Genomic DNA, 25427 nt, shown 5'->3' on the forward strand with positions numbered 1-25427 from the left:
ATGAAAACGAATGAACTGCTTTAGCGCAAGGCAAACTTTACGCACCGACCGACACTACAAAAACTCCCAGTCGGAGAGCGCGTGTGTAGCCTATTAAAAACTATTTTATCCAAAATGCCATCAGCATTCTTAACCAAACTATGTTGTTTGTCCATCTGTCTGGTGGGCCAAAGACAAATGTCCACTATGGTGTAGACTAGCTAGCACCATGTGTAATGTAGGGATGGAGAATGCTTTTCAAGCCTACAGCCTATATTTAGGATTCAGCTGAAAAACTCTATGTGACTCACTCTCTCATGTGATGTCGTGGTCTTATCGCCCTATCACGGTGAATTGCACGGATGAATATTACATGATTTTGTGCTTCTTTGTCAATCGGACCTTCGCCATTGTGTGACAAGTGTAAAAATAGCGGCCTGATTGAACATGCACTAAAATAACCGAACATAATTGAACATAACCTGAACAAAACCTACCCCCTACCAGGTTAAGTTCAGAGCCTATGTTACCATAGTTACTTACATAGCCTGATCATTTTTGAGCTTTCTGGAACTGAAATCCCAGGTTTACCGTTTACTCTGGGTTTACATACCCAGTTCAGTTCAGAGCCTATGTTACCATAGTTACTTACATAGCCTGATCATTTTTGAGCTTTCTGGAACTGTAATCCCAGGTTTACCGCTAACTCTGGGTTAACATACCCAGCTAAGCCAGTAAACCTGCTTTCTGGAATACCCCTCAGGACCCTGGTGTTTGGTGTTTACCTCAAAGCTGCTTAACTTTAGTGGAATTATTTGCATGGTGTGGTAAGCCTACTACTTTAAAGACCCGTGTGTCACTCTGTGATATCACCAGGATATGGACAAGCAAGGAGCCTGAAATCGAAACTTTGCTCATACAGGATGCTTACTACATATTTTTTTTTAAGTCCAGCAACTTGCAACCAAGAAATGGATTATGCTACAAAAAAACAGATGCATCTATATTGAATTATGACTCTTTTCAATCTTTGTTGTAAGTCTTTAAACAACACTGTGTTTACAGTATCCTCTCATGAGACATAGGCTATTGTAGCCTATTGCCTGAAATAATGTTATGATACATTGTAGTGTGTGTTGTTCCGAATGTTGGTAGTAGGGTAGCCTAATTAGTGACTTGCAAAAAGCCTTGCGTAATCATATTTCGATCACAGAATCAGTTCCTGGTTAAAAACACAAAAAGGTCCCAACTCTTCTTACGGTAAATTGAGGAACGTAGGCCTACAGAAATTACAGAATGATGTTTGACGTTTAGTCTACCTAAATTGACTCATTTATGCCGAAAGCGAAGAACGCCAGACGTATGCCTCTCTAGTTTTCAACTGCTGCCTACTGTGCCAAGCTGGCTGCGCACTTTCAGTTTCGTCGGAGAGGGAAGTGTTACTACAAATCATCAGTGGCTTCTGTAGCCTATTTTCAGTTGAGTGTTAGTATTCAAATCTTCTTCTGATCAAGAACATGAAAACTGGATTTTAGACGCGTTGGAGTAAAAGTGAACTGGTAAGTAGCCTATACGCAACTGTCCAGATGTTACAGCATCGTAAAAAAAAAAAAATTGAGTAGCCTACAACCGATCTACTTCAAAACAGGCGTAGGCTAGCTAGCCACCAAAACGAGAACTGTTGAGTTCTTGTTGAAATAACTCTAAGTATGTTTTAGATCACAGTCCTACACTTCCATTTGGTCTGTGTTTCACACAATCGATGACTGTTAACCGTCATTTGAACAGTCTGATTAATGTGAAGCATTTAAGAACACAAATTAACTGTTATGGGCCTAGTTGCCTCAGGATGGTAACATGTTCCAAACATCAGGACATTATGCTTTATCTCACTTCTATCGCTAAAAACCAACGAGGAACATATCAGAAATGATCATATTTTAGAATAGAGTCTATCATTTTGTCATAAATGCTTTGAAATTATATCTGTTTTGGATGGCCGTTGTGTGGGCTTATGTTTTTTTGTACACAATACAGGAAATGTTTTTTTTTTTTTTCTCTTGTAATTTATCTGACACAAAGTATAATACCAATTTAACCCAGATGAAACTCGTACAGTTTTACATAGTCTTGTTTGATGTGGACTAGCTAGTCTATACGGATGGGTAGGATATTCGATCAGTACAGTTAAGTTGTTATCTACTTCAGTTCAGCCTACGTTACAGTAGGCGACATTAGAAGTTGCATACTCGTGTCTTCCGCAAGAAGCGAACGCATTGCAACACCTTCTATTCTAAAAAGACCAAGTTGCACCAAGCTAAGCTATGCTGATGTGAAAGTGGTGATAGGAAGGACTAGGCTAACGACTTGTATTAATCATCCTAAAGGCCTATTTTAAGATATCTTAGGATGTCTGAACTCTCGTTATAGGGCCAGTCAAAACGTTATCCTTAGTGAAAAACATATTTGTAAGTTAAGCAGCGGTCCTCTAGTGAGTTTGAACATTTGCGTGGGCTGACAGTAGTCTAGTGAAATAAGGGAAACTTAGTAGCCTACTTCCAGTGCAACTCCAGGTAATGTAGTTACCTTTGTGAAATCGTAACCTATAGCTTAGTTATTTAACTTGTTTAAAAGGATTACGCGCAGTGCTACAGTAGCCTAGGCCTAGGCTATAACTCCAGTATTAAGGGCATTCGTCATCGGTGGAATCAGCGTTTGAAGCCCATGTCAAAATGTAATAAATTATGATATAGGCTGTGATATTCCCAAACTCCGGAATTTTTAATATTCCCTGTTAATTATCGTTTTGACTAATCAATTGGAGTTCTGCAGCCTGCAAGTTGGGAACTTTACAATAATATTGAGGTTGCTTAAGCTTTGGCGCGAGGCAAGTTACCTGTAGTTCAGCCTAGCCTAGCCTACTATGTTCATCAGCTATTGAGGGAAACATACTAAACATGTGTTATTGTCTTGTATCCATCTGTAGTCTAGAGTTGCTTACGCAGTGCCCATGTAATGTTGGATGGGTTGACGTGGTTTGCTTGCAAGGGCCAGGTCTGCCAGAGTAAACACAAGGCGAAAAGGTTGTCCTGTGCGATGAAGGTTTTCGCAGTTTATATTTAGGCGGTGCAGTGCGATGCGAAGCAAAGTGGGAAAGTACTATTGACTAGGCTATCTAAATGTGCATGATTCGATGCAGTCTTACATTACATAAGCTTATTTGAAATTTTTATTTTTATTTTAAAAAAATGCAAAATTATCAGTGCACAGTCAAAACATCTCCAAAAAAATAAAACATTAACCTTCTCACACTCACCCTGACTCACAGATCAAAAGTAGATATTAAAAGAAACCTGCTCAAATTAAAAGATGAGCCCCGTCAATGTGACCGTAGATGTACACAAATCATCACCTATAGTACCACCCCATTATACTTGTCCTCTCTTGGCCTAAGAGATTATTAGTCAGAAACCAGTAGATCAAGACTGGGGTGATGAAATTGCATTCTTGCACAGACATCAAGACATCAGACCTGACATCAAGACAAGTTTCCCTTTGATATCATAGTCAGGTTACTGTCAGTCTTTTATAAGTGCTTAGCAACCTTGAATTTCCCCTTGGGGATCAATAAAGTATCTATCTATCTATCTATCTATCTATCTATCTATCTATATATCTATAATTATTTTGGCTTACTGTCTGTATTATGTCACAGTTCGACGCCTGTCATTATTGTGACCTATGAGTGTGGAAACATGAGCCTGCCTCCGCCCTGTATGCCCTTACATCAGGAGAGGAAGCCAGTTTACTAAGATACCTTGTGATTCAGTACTTAAAGGTAAGGTTTCAACAATACATGAAATGTGCCGAGTTTATAGCTTCGACAAACCAAACAGTACTTCACGTGTCCATTCTGTGTTTGTCTCATGGGTTAATAAATGTTTGCATTGCTGTGTAGGTTAATGGTCAATATACAAGCTGCAGTTCTCTGAGTAAAAACAGACAATTGTCTTATTCTGAAGTAGTTTAATAGGCAGAATAGTAATATCCATGTAAACATAATCATTGGGACTTGTGGGGAATTTAATAGACATGTTCTAACATCTGAAAATACTTTTGGAACAAAGTCTGTTTTTTTTTTAACTATGCTCAGAGTAATTCAAAACAGCAAGGTGGAACTACCAGCTCTGTTTATTTTGGCCGTGTTACAAAACAAAACAATTCATATAGTCATAGTGGTAACACTTTATTTTAGGTAACACATTTTAGTCATTAAAACATAAGTAATATGTTTATGTATTAGTGCTTAATAGGGTCTGTGTTATGTGTCATTACACATTTATTAGATCATTGTTAATCCATTTCTTATTCTTACTGAATAGGTGATTTATTTTGGGTAAATCCTTAATAAATAACTAGTTCAGGGGTTCCCAACCTTTTTTGGCAGGTGACCCTATTTTAATGTCACAAGACGTTGGTGACCCCAACATCTCTGTTGTAACACCCAGTCGATGGTGGTACTTTGATTTTCCCCAAATGTCGTTTGTTCGTTTGTTAGTTTGGCTATCATTTACATGTCAGGTTGTTTGCTACTTTGGTTGGAAAATTGATCAAACACGATTATGTCAATCAAACATCTCATGTCTATGTTTATTTTGACGTAGTCAGATTGTAATGAAGGGTCCGTTAGTTAGTTATTAGTTACTTAACTTGGATATCATGGGGTTTTTAATATTTTTATTTAATGTATGTATATTTTAATGTAATGTACTGGCCAAATGTAAGATACCCAGTATCTCAGGCGACCCCATTTGAATTTCAGGCGACCCCAAGGTTGGGAAACGATAAACTAATTGGTCTTGATCTAAGGTTATTGATACTGTGTATAGTATGGATTAAAGTAGAAACTTGATAGCCTTCTAATACATTGGCAAAAAATTACTATTCTGTCAAAATAAGTCACATATTCAGACAGTGTATTAGGTCTATTAACTCTCTATTTTGATCTATACTATACCAGTAGCCTTACAGTACAGCAAGGCCAACTAGATAGATAGATAGATACATACTTTATTGATCCCCAGGGGAAATTCAAGAACTAGTAGCTCATCAAGGATTTACCTATTGATTAAGAATAAATTGTTCAATAAAGACCTAATAAATGTGCAATGATGATTAATACAGACCTTGTTGAGCACAAATACATGCACATATAAGTTATGTATTAATGGTTGACGTGTGTTCCCTAAACTAAAGTGTTACCGTAATGGTTAAGATTGACAACACGTGTAAACATAAACTCTGGGGCCTATTGCACAAAACTAGGATAAGGGATTAAGCCGGGATATCTTGGTTATCCTGGCTCAATTTATCCTTGATCCAGTTGCACAAAAGCAGAATAGGAGGCAGCAGGATATGTTATGGTATAAGTTACCATGGCGATTTATTCTGTGGAGCTAGTCAGGGGCCTGTACTACGAAGGGAGCTTAACCTACCCAGATGTAACCCAGGGTTACTTTGTTAAACCGGGGTTGACAAAACCTGGTTATCTTAAGTGGTGTTAATCGGTACTACGACGCTGATTATGAAGTTGATTTGTTGAGCCGGGGTTAACCTAATTGGAGTTTGTGCGCGTTCACATAAAAGGGGTGGGTTGCAGCGCAAGTCACCACTTTCAATGATGACGCGATCACCTTATTTTACGGATGAGGAATGCACAATTATTATGCCAAGTTATGAGGAAATAAAACCCACTCTACGACAAAAATCAAATACGTCGGCAGTGAACAAAGCAAGACAAGGCTGTTGGCAACGTATTGCAGATCGGGTAGCCTAAATGTTTTATTTCCACATGTTCTTCAAATATGTGTTACGTAGGATTAATAGCTTGCGGAATGTCTGAAATGAGTTGAAATAATTAAATTCCCTATTTTGAGTTCATAGAAATGCCTACAGATGCAACACAATTTAGAAGTGGGTATATAGATTACAGTAATAGGATAATTGAATGTTTAAGTAGCCCCCATTGACTGATTTAGTGTATGCCTAATCCTGTGAACATTTCAGATGCAACACCATTGCCAAACGCACATGGCAGCAGGTGGAAATGAAACACAAACACATTATTCAGAATAGTAGGTTTATATAGTTATAACTTGCATTAATATTTCTTAATTATGAAAACATGTAGGCCTAGTATGCTCATAGCCTTCACTTGGCCTCTGTTTTACAGCTAACAAGAAAAAGGTGTATTTGAACACTACTGTAAGGAGTGTTTTACAGTAGCAGAGGAGTTGGCCATCGCAAATAATAGTGGAAGGCCGATTGTGGAAGAGGTTGAGGAAGGCATTCGGTCGAATTCTGGTGCTGTGGAAATGTGTAGCCTTTATGTGCAGAGTAATATGACATTCAATTCAACAAGTTTGTTAAAATTGTGATTTTAATTTATTAGGCCTAGGCTATGTCCGATTTATTTTAGGCTATTCTTGCTCAGATGTTCAGCATACTGTACTGTCATGCATGGGTATATAGGCAGTACATGCATGGGTATATAGGCAGTACATGCATGGGTATATAGGCAGTACATGCATGGGTATATAGGCAGTACATGCATGGGTATATAGGCAGTACATGCATGGGTATATAGGCAGTACTTATCAGGCAGTATTATTATATTCTGGTTTTGTTGTTGTCCACAGTTACACATAATGCCACAACATACATTTTGCAATGTACAGTCAAACACGCAATATTTTTAAAAGCATGACATAAAGCAACAAGGTAGGTTTAGACAGTAGAACGACATGTTACTGTGACTAGTAACTACATTTTTATATATTTTTTCGGCTGTTCATTGCTGTTATTTAACAGGGGTTGATTATGACTTTTCTGGCTTTTGCTGTAATTATAACTCTCCTAGTTATGAATCTTGTGCATATGAAACTGTGTCTCACCAGCTTATATATTCCCTTGTTCCATTGTTTAAAGAGGCCCTAATTTAGTTTGTTTGCTCACTGCTGGTTTCAGCGTGGTGACCATGGCTCAGTGGGACCAGATGAAGTTGGTGGTGCAGCGGCTGCCTAACCAGGCTCTGAATGAACTCTATCCCACCTCATTCCCCATGGATGTTAGACACTACTTGGCCAACTGGATTGAGGATCAACCATGGTATGGCTTATAGTTAAAGGAGAATTTCAGTGATTTTTCACATAGATCATGAGATGTCAAGGTCACCGAGTACTGTCGGTACGAAATGAAACGAAAAAAATAGCTCCTACCTAGCTTAAGTTGCTGCAGCCAACAGCTAGATTAGCCAGGTAGCTACAGTGCTACACTCTGCAGGCATCTTTAACATAACCTTGAGAACCGGAGATGTATGTGAAAAATTGCCAGAGGTTTCCTTTAATTGATTTGTATGATAATTACAACTTGAAAGATATTGTGGAGAAATCAACAGCTTGAGGTTTTACCATGCATTGGATGAATATTTCATATTCATTGGGTGAATATGAAATATTCACCCAATTCTCTAACTGAGATATTCGACGTTACGCCTGCGATCCTATATTCAGCTTCTCTGTGTGTGTGTGTGTGTGTGTGTGTGTGTGTGTGTGTGTGTGTGTGTGTGTGTGTGTATGTGTGTCCTCAGGGAGGAGTTTGACATTGAAAATATGGAACAAGAGCCCCAAGCACAGAGGCTTCGGGAGCAGATTGTGCTGCTACTCAAGGAACAGGCCCACCAGCATCAAAATGTGCTTGAGAGAATGAGACTGCAGGATTTCAGCAGGAAAATGGTACTGGGCTGTTTATGTCATTTATGTCCGCCACTTACGTATGAACTGTGCGTTGTGTAAAGGATTAATGTCAGTAGTACTTAATGCGTACGGATGAGAGACTATTGCTTGTCCACAACGACCTGAAGAAGAGTCGATGTGATGCTGAGTTCACCTGTGCTTGGTCACTGTCTGTAGAGCGTTGTCCAGCCAATGATGCTAGTTCAGACGGTGAGGGATATGCTGCGGAAGGAGAGGCACTTCCTTGGCCCGACGGTAAGCACATGTTCAGCCTCTCCTGAGTACTCCCAGCGTAGTGTTGGGATGTCATAATGGCCACTATGGCCACTGTGCTGTATTCAGATTAGGTGAGCTGCTTGTTTTGGTCTCATCCCACTAGGGGCCAGCGAGGGCTCACTACCACCTTGGCCAATGTCCGCCGGGGCAAGCCGTCCACCAGCCTGGGCTCTCGCCGAGCCCTAGAACCGTGAATGGCAATCCCATAACCAAGAGCAACCAAGACATGGACAACCTGGTCCTCAAAGTGCTGGAGATACGCAACTACCGCCAAACCATGCACCAGCTGCAGGAGGAGATGAACTGGGAGAAACAGGATGGGGAATCCATGTCAAGTGTGTCTTCTCTAGGACATAGTTATGAACTTTTGCCTGTTCCTCCTCGATAGAGAATATGGGCCTTTTTACTCTTTAAAATGCATATTAATGTTGAGGACCTTCACAATTGGAAGCTGTCTATAGGAATTTGGTCTGTTGAATCCGGTCCACAAAATGTGTCACATCTATTGTCTTGACCAGTCTTTGCATGGATAAAATAGGTGATACAAATAGGTATAACAATGATTTGTATCTTATTGTTGCTTTACCTTAGGGTGCATTCACACTGGACCGTTTACTCCAGACCCGAGTTCGTTTGAACCGATTGTTCTGTGATTTTTGCTAACGTTAACGCAATGTGAACCAGGGTCCGCTAAAAAACCGAGGTCTGGGGTACGGTTTATTAGAACTCCGGTCCAGTGCAGTTTGAATGCTATCTGTTCCAAAATCAAGAAATAAACTGCCGTTTTTGTGACTTTGCCAAGCAAAGAAGCTAATGTTGGATATGGATGTATGTATGACATAAACAGACCCAGGTCCGCAAACGAAAATGTAATGTGAACAGAGACCAGCTGGGTCAGGGTTAGGGGGGAGTAATCACACATGGGTACGGTCCAGTTAAACAGAGGCAGTGTGAATGTGCCCTCAAATAGGCATTTCCTTGAATATGCTAATCTTTCCTGTAAAGGCTGAGTAATTCCATATTCCTCAGGGACCCTACTACAATATCCCACTTGCATGTGGAATGCACCCAAGCATAAACATAAACCTGAAAGTTTATGCTAGGATGTATTCACAGCATTTGTCTGTTAGGTCATGAAAGTTCAAGAGTGCAGCACGCACAGCCAAGTAGTTGAGTACTGGGTGCTGGACAGGAAGGCACAAGCAAGTAGAACGTTGAGTCCGCACACCAGAATCTGTTCCTTAGCGTTTTTTTAGTAAAAAAAAGTCAGGATTGTGTGGTTGAGTAATGAGTAAAAGTCATTTTTTCATATTTCCATGCAATTGTGAGACAGCACATTGTCTCAGCTGAAGTTTTCCACACTGTTGTTGGGTCATTGGAGTTGTCCTAACATGCCATTCTGTTTTTCTATTTTCAGGCCCCATGCACTCCAGTGAGCTTGATACATCACAGTTAGAAAAGCAAAAACGCATCCAAAAGCTGGAATACAAATATCAGGAGTTTGGCAAGGTAGACCCATCCATCTGTACCAGGGGTGGCCAAACTACGGCCCACGGGCCAGATCTGTCCCATCATGCACTTTAATCCAGCCCACCGAGCATTAAATGATCAGCTACTCGCTATTTTCTTCCTGCGATAGACGATGTTGTGGTTAGCTTTACTGCAAACTGCTTTTCACTCTTCTGTTTTAGAGAATGTTTACAATGTCAATGTCAAAACAGCATGTTACATAGAAATGATACTCTTTGTAATCTCCATTGCAGCGGATCTAACTTGAACGCTACTCCATTTAATTGGGAACGCATTTGAGTGCGCACAAGAGGGAGAGAGAGAGCGGCATGATTCAGTTGGCTTGTCATTGTTAATAATTGATATCTCCTTTTTATAAGAAAGCTCCTTTTTTTTATATCTCCTTTTTATAAGAAACCATTGGTGTTTAAAAGGAAATCATGAAGGCAACAGTAGTTCCCACTACTGACCATTTATTAACTGTGAGACAGGCTTGTGCAAAATTCAGAATTTAATTGAGAATGACTCCTAAATTCCAATTAAATTCTTGAATTTGAATTGAGGTCCAAAATAGGATGTAGAATTACAATTCGAATTTGAAGAAATTCATAAACATAATTTAAGGGTAGTGCTTAACAATGAAGCTTCACAGTATATGTCAGATATGATTGCATCAAACACACAACTAAATTAAGTTTATAAGTAAATTTATAATTTATATAAATTATAAATCTGTGTACTTTTGCGTTCATTCATTACTCTAATTGGGTAGGGAAATGAAAAATGAAAAACAAGTGGTATGTGACTTTTTGAAGTTATATAGTGCAATCCAGGGAGCACAAACACAATGTTGACTTAATGAATGGATAATGTGAAATGCAAAATGCAATAAATTTCCCCTTGGGGATGAATAAAGTATCTATCTAAAGAAAAATAAATGTCATTCTAACCAGGTTATTTGGACAGTAGGCTAGGTTAGGTCTGAACTAGATAGACCTGGAAGTACAAACCAGGCCGGTTTTCGCTAATTCTTTGATGGGGGGATGGGGTGGGGGTAATATCGGGGCCATCTGAATGATATGGCATCTCTTCAGGCATAAAGGCTATAACCTACTGACATAGGCCTAATCTGTGACCTGTTGCCAAAGCATGCGATGCATGCAGACATTTCACAGTGCCTCACAGACATCTGCGCAGGACGTGGATGCGCTGTGATGAGTGTAGTGTAGATTTTGCGATGTTCACCAACTCAAGCGAGGATTAGGCTAGGCTGTTGCATGATGCGCAGTTGGAACTTGACGTTTCGTCAACAAACAGAGCCAACCCCGAGCGCATCGTGTTTAAATTTCTGTAGAGACTGGTCCAACCCGGGGGAAATATATGACCGCGACCAAAGGAACCGTTGTTGCAGAAAATCTAGTTCAGATCTTTTAGGTAGCCTACTGTCCAAATAACACTGTTAGAATGACATTTATTTCTCTTTATTGCATATTGCATTTTACATTATCCATACATTAAGTCAACATTGTGTTTGTAATCTCTGGAATATGTCAAAATACGACATCATTTTCATTTAGCAAGTTACTATAGAACTTCAAAAAGTCACATACCACTTGTTTTTTCACTTTCAATTTAACTACTGCAATAGAATAATGAATGAACACAAAAGTACACGGACCCTTTCAATTTTCATGAATTTAATTCCACTTCCTGTCATTACAATTCAAATTCAACTTCCTGTGGGACAGAGCCAATTCAATTCAAATTCCAATTCATGATTCCAATTCTAAAATTCGGAATTTTGCACAAGCCTGCTGTGAGAGGGCACAGCACAAGTGAGTGGAACTGGCAAAAGATCATTGAGAACTAAACATGTTCTTAAATGCTCTTAAAGTGAAAGTGCACCATTTAGAAATTAGTTAAACAGCATCAAATTAGCAGTATTTCTTAAGAAATTAATATTCTATAACAAAATTGCTTTGTCATTATTATCATTTAAATGATACAAAATGTCTAAACCCAATGTGGCCCTTGAGCCAAAAAGTTTGTCCACCCCTGATCTGTACTGTTTTTATAGATTTGTTGATTACTTTTAACCATTGGTGTTTCATTTTCTGCATGGTTTTTGTGGAACCACCTCCCATGTTTGTGTTTGTGTGTGTGCTCAAATGAACTTCAGTGTTCATTGTCAGTTCTAACTCTGTAAAACAGAAGCAAACATAGACCTTAAATTAATGTTATATAGAATCTTGAGCCAGAATTTTGAATTGTACTACTTATAGAAATCTTATGGTAATCTCATATTGACAGAAACGCGTTCAGCTGCTGCATGAGACCATCGGCATTCTCCAAGAGTGCCAGAAGCGCCTCATCCAGAGAATCAAGGACTGGAGGTGGGAGCAGCACCAGGCCACCATTGGCGGTCCTTTTGATGAGAACCTGGGGCCTCTGCAGACCTGGTGAGAGCCAACGCTCCTGTATGGGCTTTTCAGTCAGCTCTTCTCCTGCAGTGATTAGTGCAGCCTTGTTTGGGCTAAGGTGCTGTACTTGAGGTTATTGAGGCCAGTCTGTTTTGAAATCAGCTTTTGCCAGAGTTCAGGTAGATAACACATACACTACCTTCTGATATAGCCCAGATACACACATTTAAGTGAAGCCATAGACTGTATAGTGAAGCAGATGGATACCCCTGTAACACATTTTCTTGATCTCTAAACTGTGTGACATTTATTGCTTTCTTAGTCAATCAGAGGTGTTTTGTTTTCAGATGTATATTCTGATTCATTTGAAGATGACACCAGTTTGGAATGTTAGCAAATGTTTTGCACAAGCAACATCTACCCTGACTTCTAATTTCTGAGTTGTGCGGTTGCTGAACCCTATCTGCCATGCCTCCTTTGTAGGTGTGAACAGTTGCTAGGTGTGAACGTGCAGCTCAGACAGGAAGTCATTTTGGTGGGACAGGATCATGGCAGTTCAGATCCGTTCTCAGATATGCAGGATCGGCTTGGGAATCTGCTCAAGACCCTCATCCAGAGGTGAGACCCCCCCCATACACACTCACACACATAGACATCCCTGTTCAGATTTCAGACATTTACACCGTACCATGATACCATGACATCTGTAGGAATACACCGCTGTCTTTTCAACTCAGGTTCAAAGCAGCATTGTGACATGTGGATCTGGTTTTAGGCTACTTGTGAACATAGAATGAATGTTCTTTAAAACACTCTAAATTGATAAAGGCCATTGGCTAATGTGGAATAGATTGTATTGAATGTTCCTTATTCATTATATAATCTTTGTGATAATCTTTGAGTGTTACTGAGTAAGGAGAAAGAGGTTGCTGTGTTTGGATCTGAAAGGCTCACTGTGCTCCACTCTCTTCCTACTTCAGCTCCATGTTGGTGGAAAGGCAGCCTCCGCAGGTCATAAAAACCCAGTCCAAATTTTGCACCACCGTGCGCTATCTGCTTGGAGAGAAGGTGGCCACGGGCAAGCCCATCCTCCTCAGGGCTCAGATTGTCACAGAGATGCAGGCGCGGAACTTGGGACAGCCCGGGGGCATAGCCATGTGAGCGTTGCACTATTTCATCTCTCTCTCTCTCTCTCTCTCTTTTCTCTCTCTCTCTCTCTCTCTCTATCTCTCTTTCAAGTCTCAGGTAGCTGTAATTGTAAGTGGTATTTTCATGACACCAATCCAAAGTTTCCTGTGTGAAGTCTGCAAACCTCAAAATAACCACTTTTTTGTAAACTGCAGATTTGATCCTGTAAAAAGGATCAATTCAGTTCAACAGTTCCACAACAAATTGCGTTTCATAAGTCATGAAGATGTAATATGCTGCAAATGAAGTCTTGTACTTGACAGCTGACAAAATTATGTGATGTAAAGCTAAATGTATTTTGACCTGCATCCTCCATACTGAAAAGTGCATTACTCTTTCACATTGACAACTTCCTTTTTGAAACACTCAGTAATAATAATATGTTATGTAGGAATCATCTGAAAGCACGTGGTACTTTGCATGACATTGTGTATCTGTAATTGTGATTATTGGAAGGTGATAAAGCAATGAATCAGTTCTTAAGAAAGCGTTTGGTTGGCATGGGTAAGTGCCGCGCTATCTGAGCTGTCTGTGCCAAACTCTGTGTGAGCAGCTTCAAATTCCACTGTGACGCTGACACTATGGTGTTTCCCCTCTGTTTGGCAGTGAGAACGTTGGGGAGCTCATCAACAGCACGGCGATATTAGAGCATATCCCATCCAGCAAAAGCATGTGTGCCAACTTTCGAAATATGGTGGGTGTGGTGGCAGTGTGTGTGTGTGTGTGTGGAGGAGGGGCAGGTGGAAGTGAGAGCTCTGCTGGGGGCTCCTTAGTCATGGTTTTCATTGGAAAGTGCTCCATTACAACACCTACATTGGAGCAGATGTACTAACGCTTTTGCGCCCACTTCGGGCGTATTTGTTTCGCAATGTGCGTGTAAAATCATTGCGAGGTATGTACAAACAGGCCGCAATGATGTAAAAGCGCGAACTACCTGTCGCGGGAGCTGAAAGTGGCAGATTGCGTTTGTCATGTCATGCATATGCATTCATGGGAGGATCCAGGGGAAAGTGGGAGTTTAGCGTAAAAAGATGGGAGGGGAAGAGTAAAGAGCCTAATTATGTATTCGCGGTATGTACAAAGACTGCTCCTGAAAGCGCATGTCTATTCTGCGCCCTAAACACTTTCCTTGTAAAAGCAGGTGTTAATCCAAATTGCAGTTCAATCGTCAATAAGAGAACCTTTCAAAGACAACAGAATCGCTATTTCGAAAGCACCAGTTTTTGTGGTGAAAGTATTTGTACTACCAAAAGCAACCTTAACTTTCGTTGGCCTTTCGAATGTCTTACTTTCACTTTCACGTCATTTACTTAAACTTTCCTACTTGCTAGATTTGACCAATCTTCCATAGCCTACGTGACAAGTAGTTTGAGTAGAACTACTGATCTTTATTATCTCCCTGCTTGTTTACATCTTATCATGTATGGTATTATTTCATGATCGCTAAACGTTTGATTCTTTTTAATGTTGTCATCAGTTAACTTCATTCAACGGTGCTTGTATGTAGGCTCTGCCATTCAGTTGTGGACGTTCATAAATTGTGTTTATGGGCGGAGAAAGGCAGAGAAAGGCGCAGTTTACACTAAGGATTGAACGATTGATAAATACGATGGAAACTTGGGTCTGACAGCGTTCGCAATCTGCGGTGTGTCCATGATGCTGATAACGCTACGTTCGCAAATGTACGTACATCTGGCCCTCAGTGTCACATTTCCGTAGCATTTACTGCTTTGCCACAGCATATACAATTGCAATAGTGCCTAGTTTCTATTCTAAGATGCTTGTTTGTAAAATACTATGGCCATCACATCATCTATAGTCCTATTGAATTTATATATTTTTTTTTTTTTACTGTTATTTTATTTTATGTATTATACTTGCCCAGGGACTACAGGTGCAAATTAGCAATTACTGCTACAACCTGGCCCAAGACATATTTTCCTAGCTGGATCCCAGGATAAATGTTATTTTGTGCATTGTCCCTGCTTCAAATAAATAGATTTCCATTCCATTCCATAGTTTCACCTGCTTCTTCCTTACAGACCTACTACACAATATGTTGTCTGGAGCAAATATTCACACTTATTAACTTGTTTAGTGAGGAGCCCTGCAGTTGCTCAGCGTTTTGTTGTGATAATGTGTTTTTATTGTTGTTGTTGTTTATACTGGGCTTATACTTTATACTCATACTACGATTTGGGCTGAAGTCAATGATCTTCTCTGTTGTCACTCTATCAGTCCATCAAGAAGATAAAGAGAGCAGACAGAAAGGGCTCAGAGTCAGTGACGGAGGAGAAGTTTGCCATTCTGTTTACTGCTGACATCGCCATCACAGGATGTGACACCGCTTACGGCGTCCAGGTATGTGAGCAACCCATAGCCTCCGTTTACACAGTGCGTCTCACTCAAGCTCTGTGTACCACAACTACGCACGGCTTAAAGTTCTGGCCATTTGATCTGAAAGCCAAGGTCACTGTACCTGAATACAGGCCATTTCAGTTGATTGGACTACGCACAGGATAAAGTTCTCAGGCACTGTGCCTGAATACAGGCCATTTGATCTGAAAGCCAAGGTCACTGTGCCTGAATACAGGCCATTTCAGTTGATTTGACTACGCAAGGCTTAAAATTCTCAGGCACTGTGCCTGAATACAGGCCAATTGGTTTGGAAATAAAAAAAACCTATGCAACAAATAGTTAAGTGCTTCTAATTACTTCAGGCACAGAATTTTCTTGCTTTAAGCCCTGCCTACTACTACTAATAATAATAATCATAATAACATTGACAATTACAATAATGATAGTGTGCAACTGTGCAAATAATTATATGTAATTATATTGTATTGTATAATTATATGCAATTATTGTAATTATTAATTTATATGTTATATTATTGCAATTATTATATTAGAAGTATTGAAAATAATCAGTCTGCTCTGCAAAAGAGTGTTGAAGAGATAAAGAGTCCCTCTAAAGGCTCCTGGGATTCTCATTGAGTGAGGAATACTCTTGCGCTCTGGCTAATTAGTTTAGCTAATAGATGTATTTCCTCCTGGGTCCTTACAGACAATCTCCCTGCCTGTGGTCGTTATTGTGCATGGCAGTCAGGATAATAATGCTATGGCAACCATCGTCTGGGACTGTGCCTTCTCAGAGCCGGTACGTTTGTCTCACCTATCACCTTTTATATCCATTTGATATCCCTTCTTCCTTGTAATACCAATTTTAGATGAAATACAATGCAATATTCACAGATTATATTGTTGTATTGTATGTAGTATATTGTTCTTTGTTAAATATATGATACTTGGTTTGGACATATTGACTTTTACACAACCGAAGAGGGACCTTAGGACAGTAACTTCAATCGTCTGTCTTTCCAGCACAATCCTTTTATTAAAGGGACACCAGGCAACGACACCAGGCAACAGCTGGCTTGCCTCAACATACTTGACAATATCCTGGTGTTTACACTCCTCGTTATCATCTAAACTATAAATATCAACTGTTGGAGCTTCTGTCTCAGTAATGCATTTGCTATATTTAATTCACATATTTTTCAATACCCTTGAGAGTAAACCAGGAGTGGGTGGAATGAATATGTGGGAAAACTCTGGTTTCATTTTTGCATGTAATGAAGAGAAAACTGTGTGCTTGCATTGTGACATGTTGTTCCCTTGTTTGTTTGAAAACTCTGATTGGCCATTTGTTTGCTCAAGGGGTTTGAGACCCTTCCCCAGCTGTTTTTAGCATCGTTGTGAAGGAGGGGAACTATCCGTTTTTCTAAATAGTCTACCCTGCCATGTATTTCGCAATCGAGTGTAGCCCAATTACACGCTCTGTCTGCCACTCGTCTGTAGCTGATCAAAATGACAGAAGCCTAAAGCTTTTACGTAAGGCTATATGTTTAGCCTATTGAATAGCTTATTCATTGGGCAGTCGTGGTCTACTGGGGGCAGTCGTGGCTTACTGGCTAGGGCTTCGGGCTTCAAACCAAAGGGTTGCCGGTTCGATCCCAGACCAGTGGGAACGGCTGAAGTGCCCTTGAGCAAGGCACCTAACCCCTCACTGCTCCCTGAGCGCCGCTGTATCAAAGGCAGCTCACTGCTCCTAGTTAGTGTGTGCTTCACCTCATTGTGTGTTCACTAATTCACGAATGGGATAAATGCAGAGACCAAATTCCTTGTGTACTCAAGTGTACTTGGCCTAGAAACCTGATTTACATTTTTTTTAATTTTTTTTAATGATATTGAAGACAAACATATTTTGTGGAAAGATGCATCATCATATGAGATTTGCAAAAAAAGACTCAAAAACAGTTGAGACTCAAAAACAGTCTTTGGTAGCATAAGTGACATCGCTCTGTCTGCCACTTGTTGTCTAGCTGTCTTCTGAAATGTTTGTTTATTCAAAGTCTCAAGTCCAAAGTACCCAGGGCTATTCAAAGCATCAGTTTATTACACATAGTTTTTATGTCATTTTGAATGGCCACTACATACACGTGTTTGTTGACGTGTACTCGTGCCCATAGCAAGACACCTGTCAAGTTTGAAATCAATCGGACAATCGGTTTGAGAGATATGCGAATAACAGACACACACACACACACACACACACACACACACACACACACACACACACACACACACACACACACACAGATAGACGTTCCTGCAATTTATAGAAAGATGGTAGTTTTGCGAGTGAGCATTGATGGGTGTAGTCTTGCTAGAAGGTAGAGAGGACAGCACAGTTTCTTGATTGGCACTCTCTTTCACAAGCAGAACAGGATCCCATTTGTGGTGCCAGAGCGGGTACCCTGGACGCAGATGCGGCTGACCCTGAGCATGAAGTTTATGTCTGAGGTTGGGACACAGCGTTGCCTAGACGACAACAATCTGCACTTCCTTGCCCAGAAGATTTTCAACAAACCAGACATCTCTGAGGACTTCAGCAACCTCTTAGTGACCTGGTCCCAATTCAACAAAGTAATTTCAACGCTGATTATTAGACAGGATGTTATGTTGACTTTAATATGACTAATGTAACCATTGTTTGTGAGAGCTGAAATATTTGTGTTTCAGGAAGTTCTGCCTGGTCGGCCATTCACCTTCTGGCAGTGGTTCGATGGCGTGATGGAACTCACAAAGAAGCATCTGATCCGATACTGGAGTGATGGGTATGCTCCACTTCATAATAATGTAGCTAACCACAAACAAAAACAAGCTCATGGGAAAATGGCTATTTATTTATCTGTTTGTTTGATGATTTGTGCCATTGTTTGTTTGTCTCTAGTTTGATCTTTGGCTTCATTGGGAAGCAGCACCTGCACGTGATCCTGCAGAACAAGCCCAATGGCACATTCCTCCTGCGCTTCAGTGACTCAGAGATCGGGGGGATTACCATTGCCTATGTAGCCCCAGCCGAGAGTAAGTCATTACAGTTTTCTTTCAATGGCTAACAATCGCTTACCCATACTTCAGATACTTTTTCTTAACTCTTAACACAGACTCACACCTACAAAACATAACAAGACATTACAAAAACGGCATAGACTTTTATGTTTCAGTTTTACAGGTATTTGCATGCAAAACATGCAATCCACCGTTTTTACACTAAATTTCTTGGTTGGGACTTGGGAACTGTATGTCCACATGTGATGTTCACATTTAAAAGCATTCCAGTAAAAAGCAAATCAGTTTTTTCCCCTTTTCTGTTTACTACAGGAGGTAGAGTAGAAATACTGTTTATAGTATGATAGAACAGAAAAAGTTTTACAGGATTGCTTACAGTGAACAAAATATCCATGAAACACACAAGAGCATTCTGAACAAAAAAACCAACAGCAGCCCAGATAAAAGGGGGGGACTAAAAAAAGCACAAAATTACTATATCCAATCTCTGCGATATTCAGGGTTAGGCCACATGTTTTCATCAACATCACATCTGATATTATCAAAGGTATCACTGACTACTGTTCTTGCAGCCCTTGGAATGCCACCACCACACATTCTTACACCTCTACCTTGCCCTCTCCTTGGGCCTGCTCTTCTCCCTGCACCTGCACCTCTCACTGCATCTCCCACTGCTCCTGCACCTCTCACTGCTCCTGCACCTCTTACTGCACCTCTCACTGCTCCTGCACCTCTCACTGCTCCTGCACCTGTTACTGCACCTCTTACTGCACCTCTCACTGCTCCTGCACCTCTTACTGCACCTCTCACTGCTCCTGCACCTCTCACTGCTCCTGCACCTGTTACTGCACCTCTTACTGCACCTCTTACTGCTCCTGCACCTCTTACTGCACCTCTCACTGCTCTTGCACCTCTCACTGCTCCTGCACCTGTTACTGCACCTCTTACTGCTCCTGCACCTCTTACTGCACCTCTCACTGCTCCTGCACCTCTCACTACTCCTGTACCTCTTACTGCTCCTGCATCTCTCACTGCTCCTGCATCTCTCACTGCTCCTGCACCTCTCACTGTTCCTGCACCTCTTACTGCTCCTGCATCTCTCACTGCTCCTGCACCTCTCACTGCTCCTGCACCTCTCACTGCTCCTGCACCTCTTACTGCACCTCTCACTGTCATGCACCTCTTACTGCACCTCTCACTGCATCTCTCACTGGGCCTGCTCTTCTCCCTGGGCCCCTTGCTCTTATTATTCCTTGCCCGTTTTTCTGTTTCTGTTTCCAAAATCATCACTTCTCAAAGTCCTCCTTTTACAATGTAAGTGTCAATGTAATAGAAAACAAATAACCCCTGCCACTGAGTCTAAGTCAGACTGGAATCAGCTGTGGTTGGCTCAATATACCCAACATAAATCAGCTGTGTGTCAATTATTCAATTGTTTGTTTATTATCAGCTGATATATATTGTTTTTGAACTGATGTCATTGCAGAAGCAGAGGTTCTTATACTGTATCTAAGGTTTGGAATATTGTTAACATTTGCAAATACTACAAAAACAATCCATAATTTTGTTGGGAGGTATAGCTTGTCTGTTAAGAAAATGTAAGCATTGTGGAAATGGGTTCACTGTCTGCATATTGTGTGAAAACGACATGAAATGCGTGAATGGTATGGCCAGACTCTATGTTCTATAGGTATGTTCTAATTGTGTTTAGAGTTTTGAAAATGTGACAACTGGTTGGACAAACGCTTGTTAGCGACTGAATAAAGCTGTAATATGCTATTTGAGCTGGGAATGAAACTAGACTGTAAACACATCCATGACCCAGAATGAGATCAAAAGATCTTCGTTAGAGACTGTGTGGTTTAAATCAATTCCGTATCTGATTGGAAAAAACGATTTGAGTATGAAGTATGAGACAAGTTGATGGGTAACTTGCTAAAGGAGAAGGGGGAAAGAAAGGACATGTTGGCATAGAGTTTTTTAACTAAATGTCTTTTCATAATGCTCAGTAGACAAACTATCACATCTACTACTATTATTGGACAGATGATTTATCCAAAGGTCAAAAAACATGTATCTGGACATTTAAAAGCTACAGACAGATTTGCCAGCTCTTTCACAGCACAGTATAAATGATGATGCTCTGATTGAATGGTGGAAATGTTTTTCTGAGCCTCCATTCTACGTCTGCCCTTCAGACGGTGGCCGAAGAATCCAGAACATTCAGCCCTTCACCAAACGGGACCTGGAGATCCGCTGCCTTGGTGACCGCATCCGAGACCTGGAATTTATCACGCATGTATATCCAGACCTGCCAAAGAACGACGTGTTTGGCCAGTACTATTCAGGTAAAAAAAGACTGACAGCCCACAGTCTTTTCTTCCAGGAGTATTGTCACAAACCGGATATGCACACATATTTTTCAACATCCCAACTCACTCATGGCAATTAACACTTGACCTGTATTACATTTGCAGTTGTTTTTTTTTTTTAACTTCATGTATCTTTGCAGCAGATATGTTAGTGCCTCTCCCGCAATCCACAGAGGGCTATCTCCCTACAACTATAACCACCACAGTCGTTGGTGCAATGTAAGTGAAGTTTAAGTGAAGTGTTATTGTTCTCCATGATTTGTTTTAAAGACTTCAAAATCTGATTGATGTGCTTTTGTATGTTTGAAGGGACCATCCCAGCCCGTCTTCGAGTATGAATGATGTACCAATGGCTGCCTTTACTCAGTTCCCTGGGCCCATGTGAGTACATGCTGTGGGTCTATCTCTCTCTCTCTCTGTCTCTCTCTCTCCCCCTCTCTCTCTCTCTCTCTCTCTCTCTCTCTTTCCCAGCTAACACTGTTACGTTGCGGTGCCGTCGCCGTCGCTGTCGCTGTCGTAACGTTGCGGTGACCATATGGCAACTTTTGGTGATGTTGCTGTAATGTTATGTGTTAGCTGGGCTCTCTTTCTCTCTCTTTTTCTCTCTCTCTCTCTCTCTCTATCTCTTTCTCTGTCTCTATCTCTCGCACTCCCTCTCTCTCCATCCTTTGCTTTCTTTAACCCAGGGCTGGGCTGGAAAGCTTGCTGCTTCAGCCGGGCTCCCTGTGGTGCAGCTTTCCTATATTAAGAAGCAGCTACTGTTTTACTCTGTGTGTACTGCATGGAATGCTCATGTACTAAATCACTGACTCATTTTGTTTTCATGAACTGTTTCAGGTCTCAGTTCTCACCGGACTTCAGTCCTTCTCATTCCGCTGCCCATGTAGCGCCAGTATTCCCCCACCATTTTGAAGACTTCCCCATTGCAATGTGAGTCTACAGCCATGTTGTGAGTAATGGATGTGACTCTAGTAATCACAGCAAAGTAATGCTAACTGAGTCATTCTTACTGCAATATTTTGTTTCATATAAATGTGACACTGTGTACATTTTTTATGAAAATTGTTTTTATGAAAAACCATATTCGCCTTACATACAGTAACGCAATGTATTGAATTGTAACCCCTGTATTGTAATATGTATTGTATCGCCAGATTCTTGCCAATACACAGCCCTAGTTACTGAACTCTGTAGGATATGTACTTCGATACTCATTGACATCATCATGTCATCATGACATCATCTCGATCTTCAACTCCAGTGCTCATTCTCGCTTTTTAACCTCTTTAACCTCTTGCTTTCTCTTTTTGAAATAGTTAAACTTTTGAGGTTGTGTCGTTGCTCAGATGCCTGTCTTAGTTAAGTCAGGGAGCTAGTGATTTAGCTAAATGCAACATATCATAACAACATGTACACAATCAATTTCTACCTCACATGTTTTTACAGTAACACTCACTACTTTGCAATACTTGCGTTTTGGAGGTGAAAAAAGCATGTCTGTGAACGCTGCCTTAATGAGTCCTCTGTAATGGATTATTTGATGAGCCATTTCCTCATCACATCATGTGTCCTTTGATTTCCCCTCCTCCCCACTCACCTGTCTGTCTCTGATCAAGGCTCGTTGATCAGGACCTTAGTAGCAATGTAATGATTCACGATTAAACATTTGAACACGATTAAGCATTTGAATCTAAGGCTGTGTTTTTACTGTGTCATTAGAATTGAATGGTAGGTTTTGCTTGTTGGTTGATTCTGCAGATAAACTTCTTGACTTCTCTTTCAAGTCCTCATTCTCTGTGTCACTGTGACTTAATCTGTGTTTTCTTTCTACAGGCCAGCAAATCAGCCTGGGTCAAGTGATGGCATATTGGACATCCTCTCAGACTTTGATGCATCTATGTGAAGACTAATGGGATGGCACAAGCCTCAAAGATGTCACCTGGCAGAAAGAGACTGTTACAATAGACTGTGTTGCAATCTGAGGGTTTGGATGGTCAGTTTGTTGGGACATCATCAGACAGTGTTAGACTTTACACAAACTCCTATTTTTTATGATGTGAGAGAGGCAGGGTCGATAATAGCTTAGTAAATATTAGTGAAGTGATAATAAACTCAAGCAGTTGGTTGGTGGGCAGAGATTGACATTAAAGGGATCCCACACTAAATGCAGTATCTAGTCAGCAACTCTCCATGGATGGTCTCCTATGGATGGCTTTAACATGCTGAAATGGGATGAGCTGAGCTTGAGACAACAGACCTGCATCACTGTCCACTGGTGAGAACTACGAGAAAGCTTTTGGGAACCTGTCCTAGTATTGAAATGCCATTCATTCACACAACATTACCGCCAAAGTGCCTTCCCCTGCATAGTCTTATTTTATTTTTTTATCTTTGAGGTTGTGGTCATTTCCTTATTTGTCACCATGGCCTGCTTAACTTCAATGTTTTCTACATATCCAACAAAGCTGGTACAGGAACCAGAGTTTTCTATTCACCAGCTGTCTTCATGTCCCTGTTTGTGTCCCATTGAAAAGGGAGCGTCTTTTTAATGAAAGTGAGATATCTTAGTTCTGATCAGTGTGTCTTTACAAGCTAAAAATAGCACTTGACTGTCAGGGGTATTTAGTGATGCTTCACTTTATATCTGACAGGAGATAACTCCCCTGTTAGCTTTGAGGATGTGTATAAGCTCCATTTGCCTTTATGGGGTCACTGAAATGCAGCTCATGCCAGAGTACAGTATATTATGTCTGAGCTGCAATGCAACAGCGATGTGAGTGTAATTGTATCCAACACGCCAATATTCAGATAGGCCCAATACACATACTTGTATGTGTATGTACATTTTCTAAATGTCTTCTAAAGCATTCTCCACAATCATACAGTATATGCATACCTCTAAGGTGATTTAAATTACATTCTTACTTTTTCAATCTTAATTTTTTTTGCCATATACTCTTGTTTAAATGCTTTTAATCTACTTTAATATAATTGTAAAATTGTTTATCTCGAAACAGTTCTAAACCGTGTCTGCAAGTATGTTTACATTACAAAAGCACACAGTAGTGTTCTTACAGTGACAAGTTTTGGTCTGACCGTGCTGTGAGGTAAATTGCAGTAATCATATGTGTGGAATAGTAGTTGCCTGTTTTGTCAGTAATCTAGTGGTGACCAAATGGACTCTGCTCGGTGGTTATGGCTTACAAATGTTCGCTTCCTGTGTAAAAGCTGCATCCTTTGTGGCAAGAACAGGAAGCTATTTACAGGCATCATCACACCAGACTATGCAGTTTTTTACAAAACAATTTTCACTCTAGAGTTCTTTGGGGCTAGAGAGTGGGTGTTCAAGGTTACTGTACAACTGAGCTTGCAGGTACATAGTAATTTTGGAAATGGAAATGATAGTGTTACTGGAAGACACCTATACTCTAACAGTCAAATTGAAAAGTAGGTACCTTCCGTCTTTCCATTTTACGTGTACAAGTACCCTCTCTTATACATATTTGATTAATCTTTCAAACGTGAAAATGCTTGACTGACTGGCTGTGGCTGCAAGTAGTTACACAAAAATCTAGGGCATGTCAAGTGAGTCTTGGGCGATGTCAAAAATGTGATTTAGTGTTTAACTGCTTCACGGCTTCCTCTTTTCTCATATCATTCTAATGCTGCTAGGAAGTAAGTAACCTAAAAATAATGTTGCTGCATGCATCTGGTGCTGAAATATTACTGCAGGATAGGCACACGCACAGGCCTATCTCCAATATGAACCATCGTCGGGTCTTAGTGAAATGATGACTGAGTGCACTGGACTCATTTTAGTCTTTAAGGTTTAGGTCCACATTGGGATTAATGTCCTCTAGGCATATACAAACCATATAGAAAAATGGAATGAATTTCTTGAATTTCCCCTAGGGATCAATAAAGTATATCTATCTATCTATCTATCTAGAACATGTCCGTATCAAAGGAACCTGCCCTGCTGGATTAAGTAATTCCAGCTGGTTCTGTAGACTATTCATGCCAACAGAAACAACATGAGCTCCAGACACAGACAAACTTAGAACAAGTTAAAGGGAAAAGAAAATATCAAGTATTGCAGTGGTATTTTACTGAATAACCTCAAAGTAATCGTTCTCATAAAGAACTGTTCAGTAGTCATTTTTTTCCAGTATTCAAATGATGGAAAATGAAGCAGTGAAAGCAAGTGAAATCCTGTCATGGCTAAAGATTACACGGGTCATTCCAGAAAATGTAAACATCCACTCCCCGAACATAACCCTTCAGGTCAGCAAAGAGGACAGGAAAAATATATGCAGTCTAAAAGTACAGCGACAAAGAGGGAAGACATGAAAACAAAACTGCTCATTAGTGTTCCTGACAGAGACAAAATGTCTGTTATTTGGAGTCCAGCTTGCTGACAGAGCAGCACACTGGTGGAGAACAAGCTTAACAGACATTGCCATAGTCAAGTGGCCA

The 25427-nt window shown here is 40.5% G+C and overlaps 1 protein-coding gene across 3 annotated transcripts; it reads left to right on the top strand.

The window, feature by feature from the left end:
- Positions 1-991: 991 nt before the first annotated feature.
- stat6 (signal transducer and activator of transcription 6, interleukin-4 induced) lies at positions 992-24226 on the top strand. Of its 3 annotated transcripts, none has more exons than XM_048240533.1 (21): positions 992-1014; positions 3695-3817; positions 7006-7146; positions 7628-7772; positions 7950-8027; positions 8152-8383; positions 9466-9557; positions 11868-12016; positions 12461-12595; positions 12958-13134; positions 13772-13859; positions 15404-15526; positions 16232-16324; positions 17950-18153; positions 18250-18344; positions 18461-18594; positions 20778-20927; positions 21092-21170; positions 21261-21332; positions 21789-21881; positions 22785-24226. In XM_048240533.1, exons 3-21 carry the CDS (start codon positions 7016-7018, stop codon positions 22852-22854), a joined length of 2340 nt encoding a protein of 779 aa, XP_048096490.1. In that variant the 5' UTR covers positions 992-1014; positions 3695-3817; positions 7006-7015; the 3' UTR covers positions 22855-24226. The 3 variants fall into 3 exon arrangements, with proteins under 3 accessions (XP_048096490.1, XP_048096489.1, XP_048096491.1); XM_048240532.1 differs by lacking the exon at positions 992-1014 and adding an exon at positions 1207-1538; XM_048240534.1 differs by lacking the exon at positions 992-1014 and adding an exon at positions 1208-1538 and having other exon boundaries at positions 21095-21170.
- The last annotated feature ends 1201 nt before the right edge of the window (positions 24227-25427 follow it).

Source organism: Alosa alosa, chromosome 4 (genome assembly GCF_017589495.1).
Source record: "Alosa alosa isolate M-15738 ecotype Scorff River chromosome 4, AALO_Geno_1.1, whole genome shotgun sequence".
NCBI classification, from domain to species: domain Eukaryota; kingdom Metazoa; phylum Chordata; class Actinopteri; order Clupeiformes; family Clupeidae; genus Alosa; species Alosa alosa.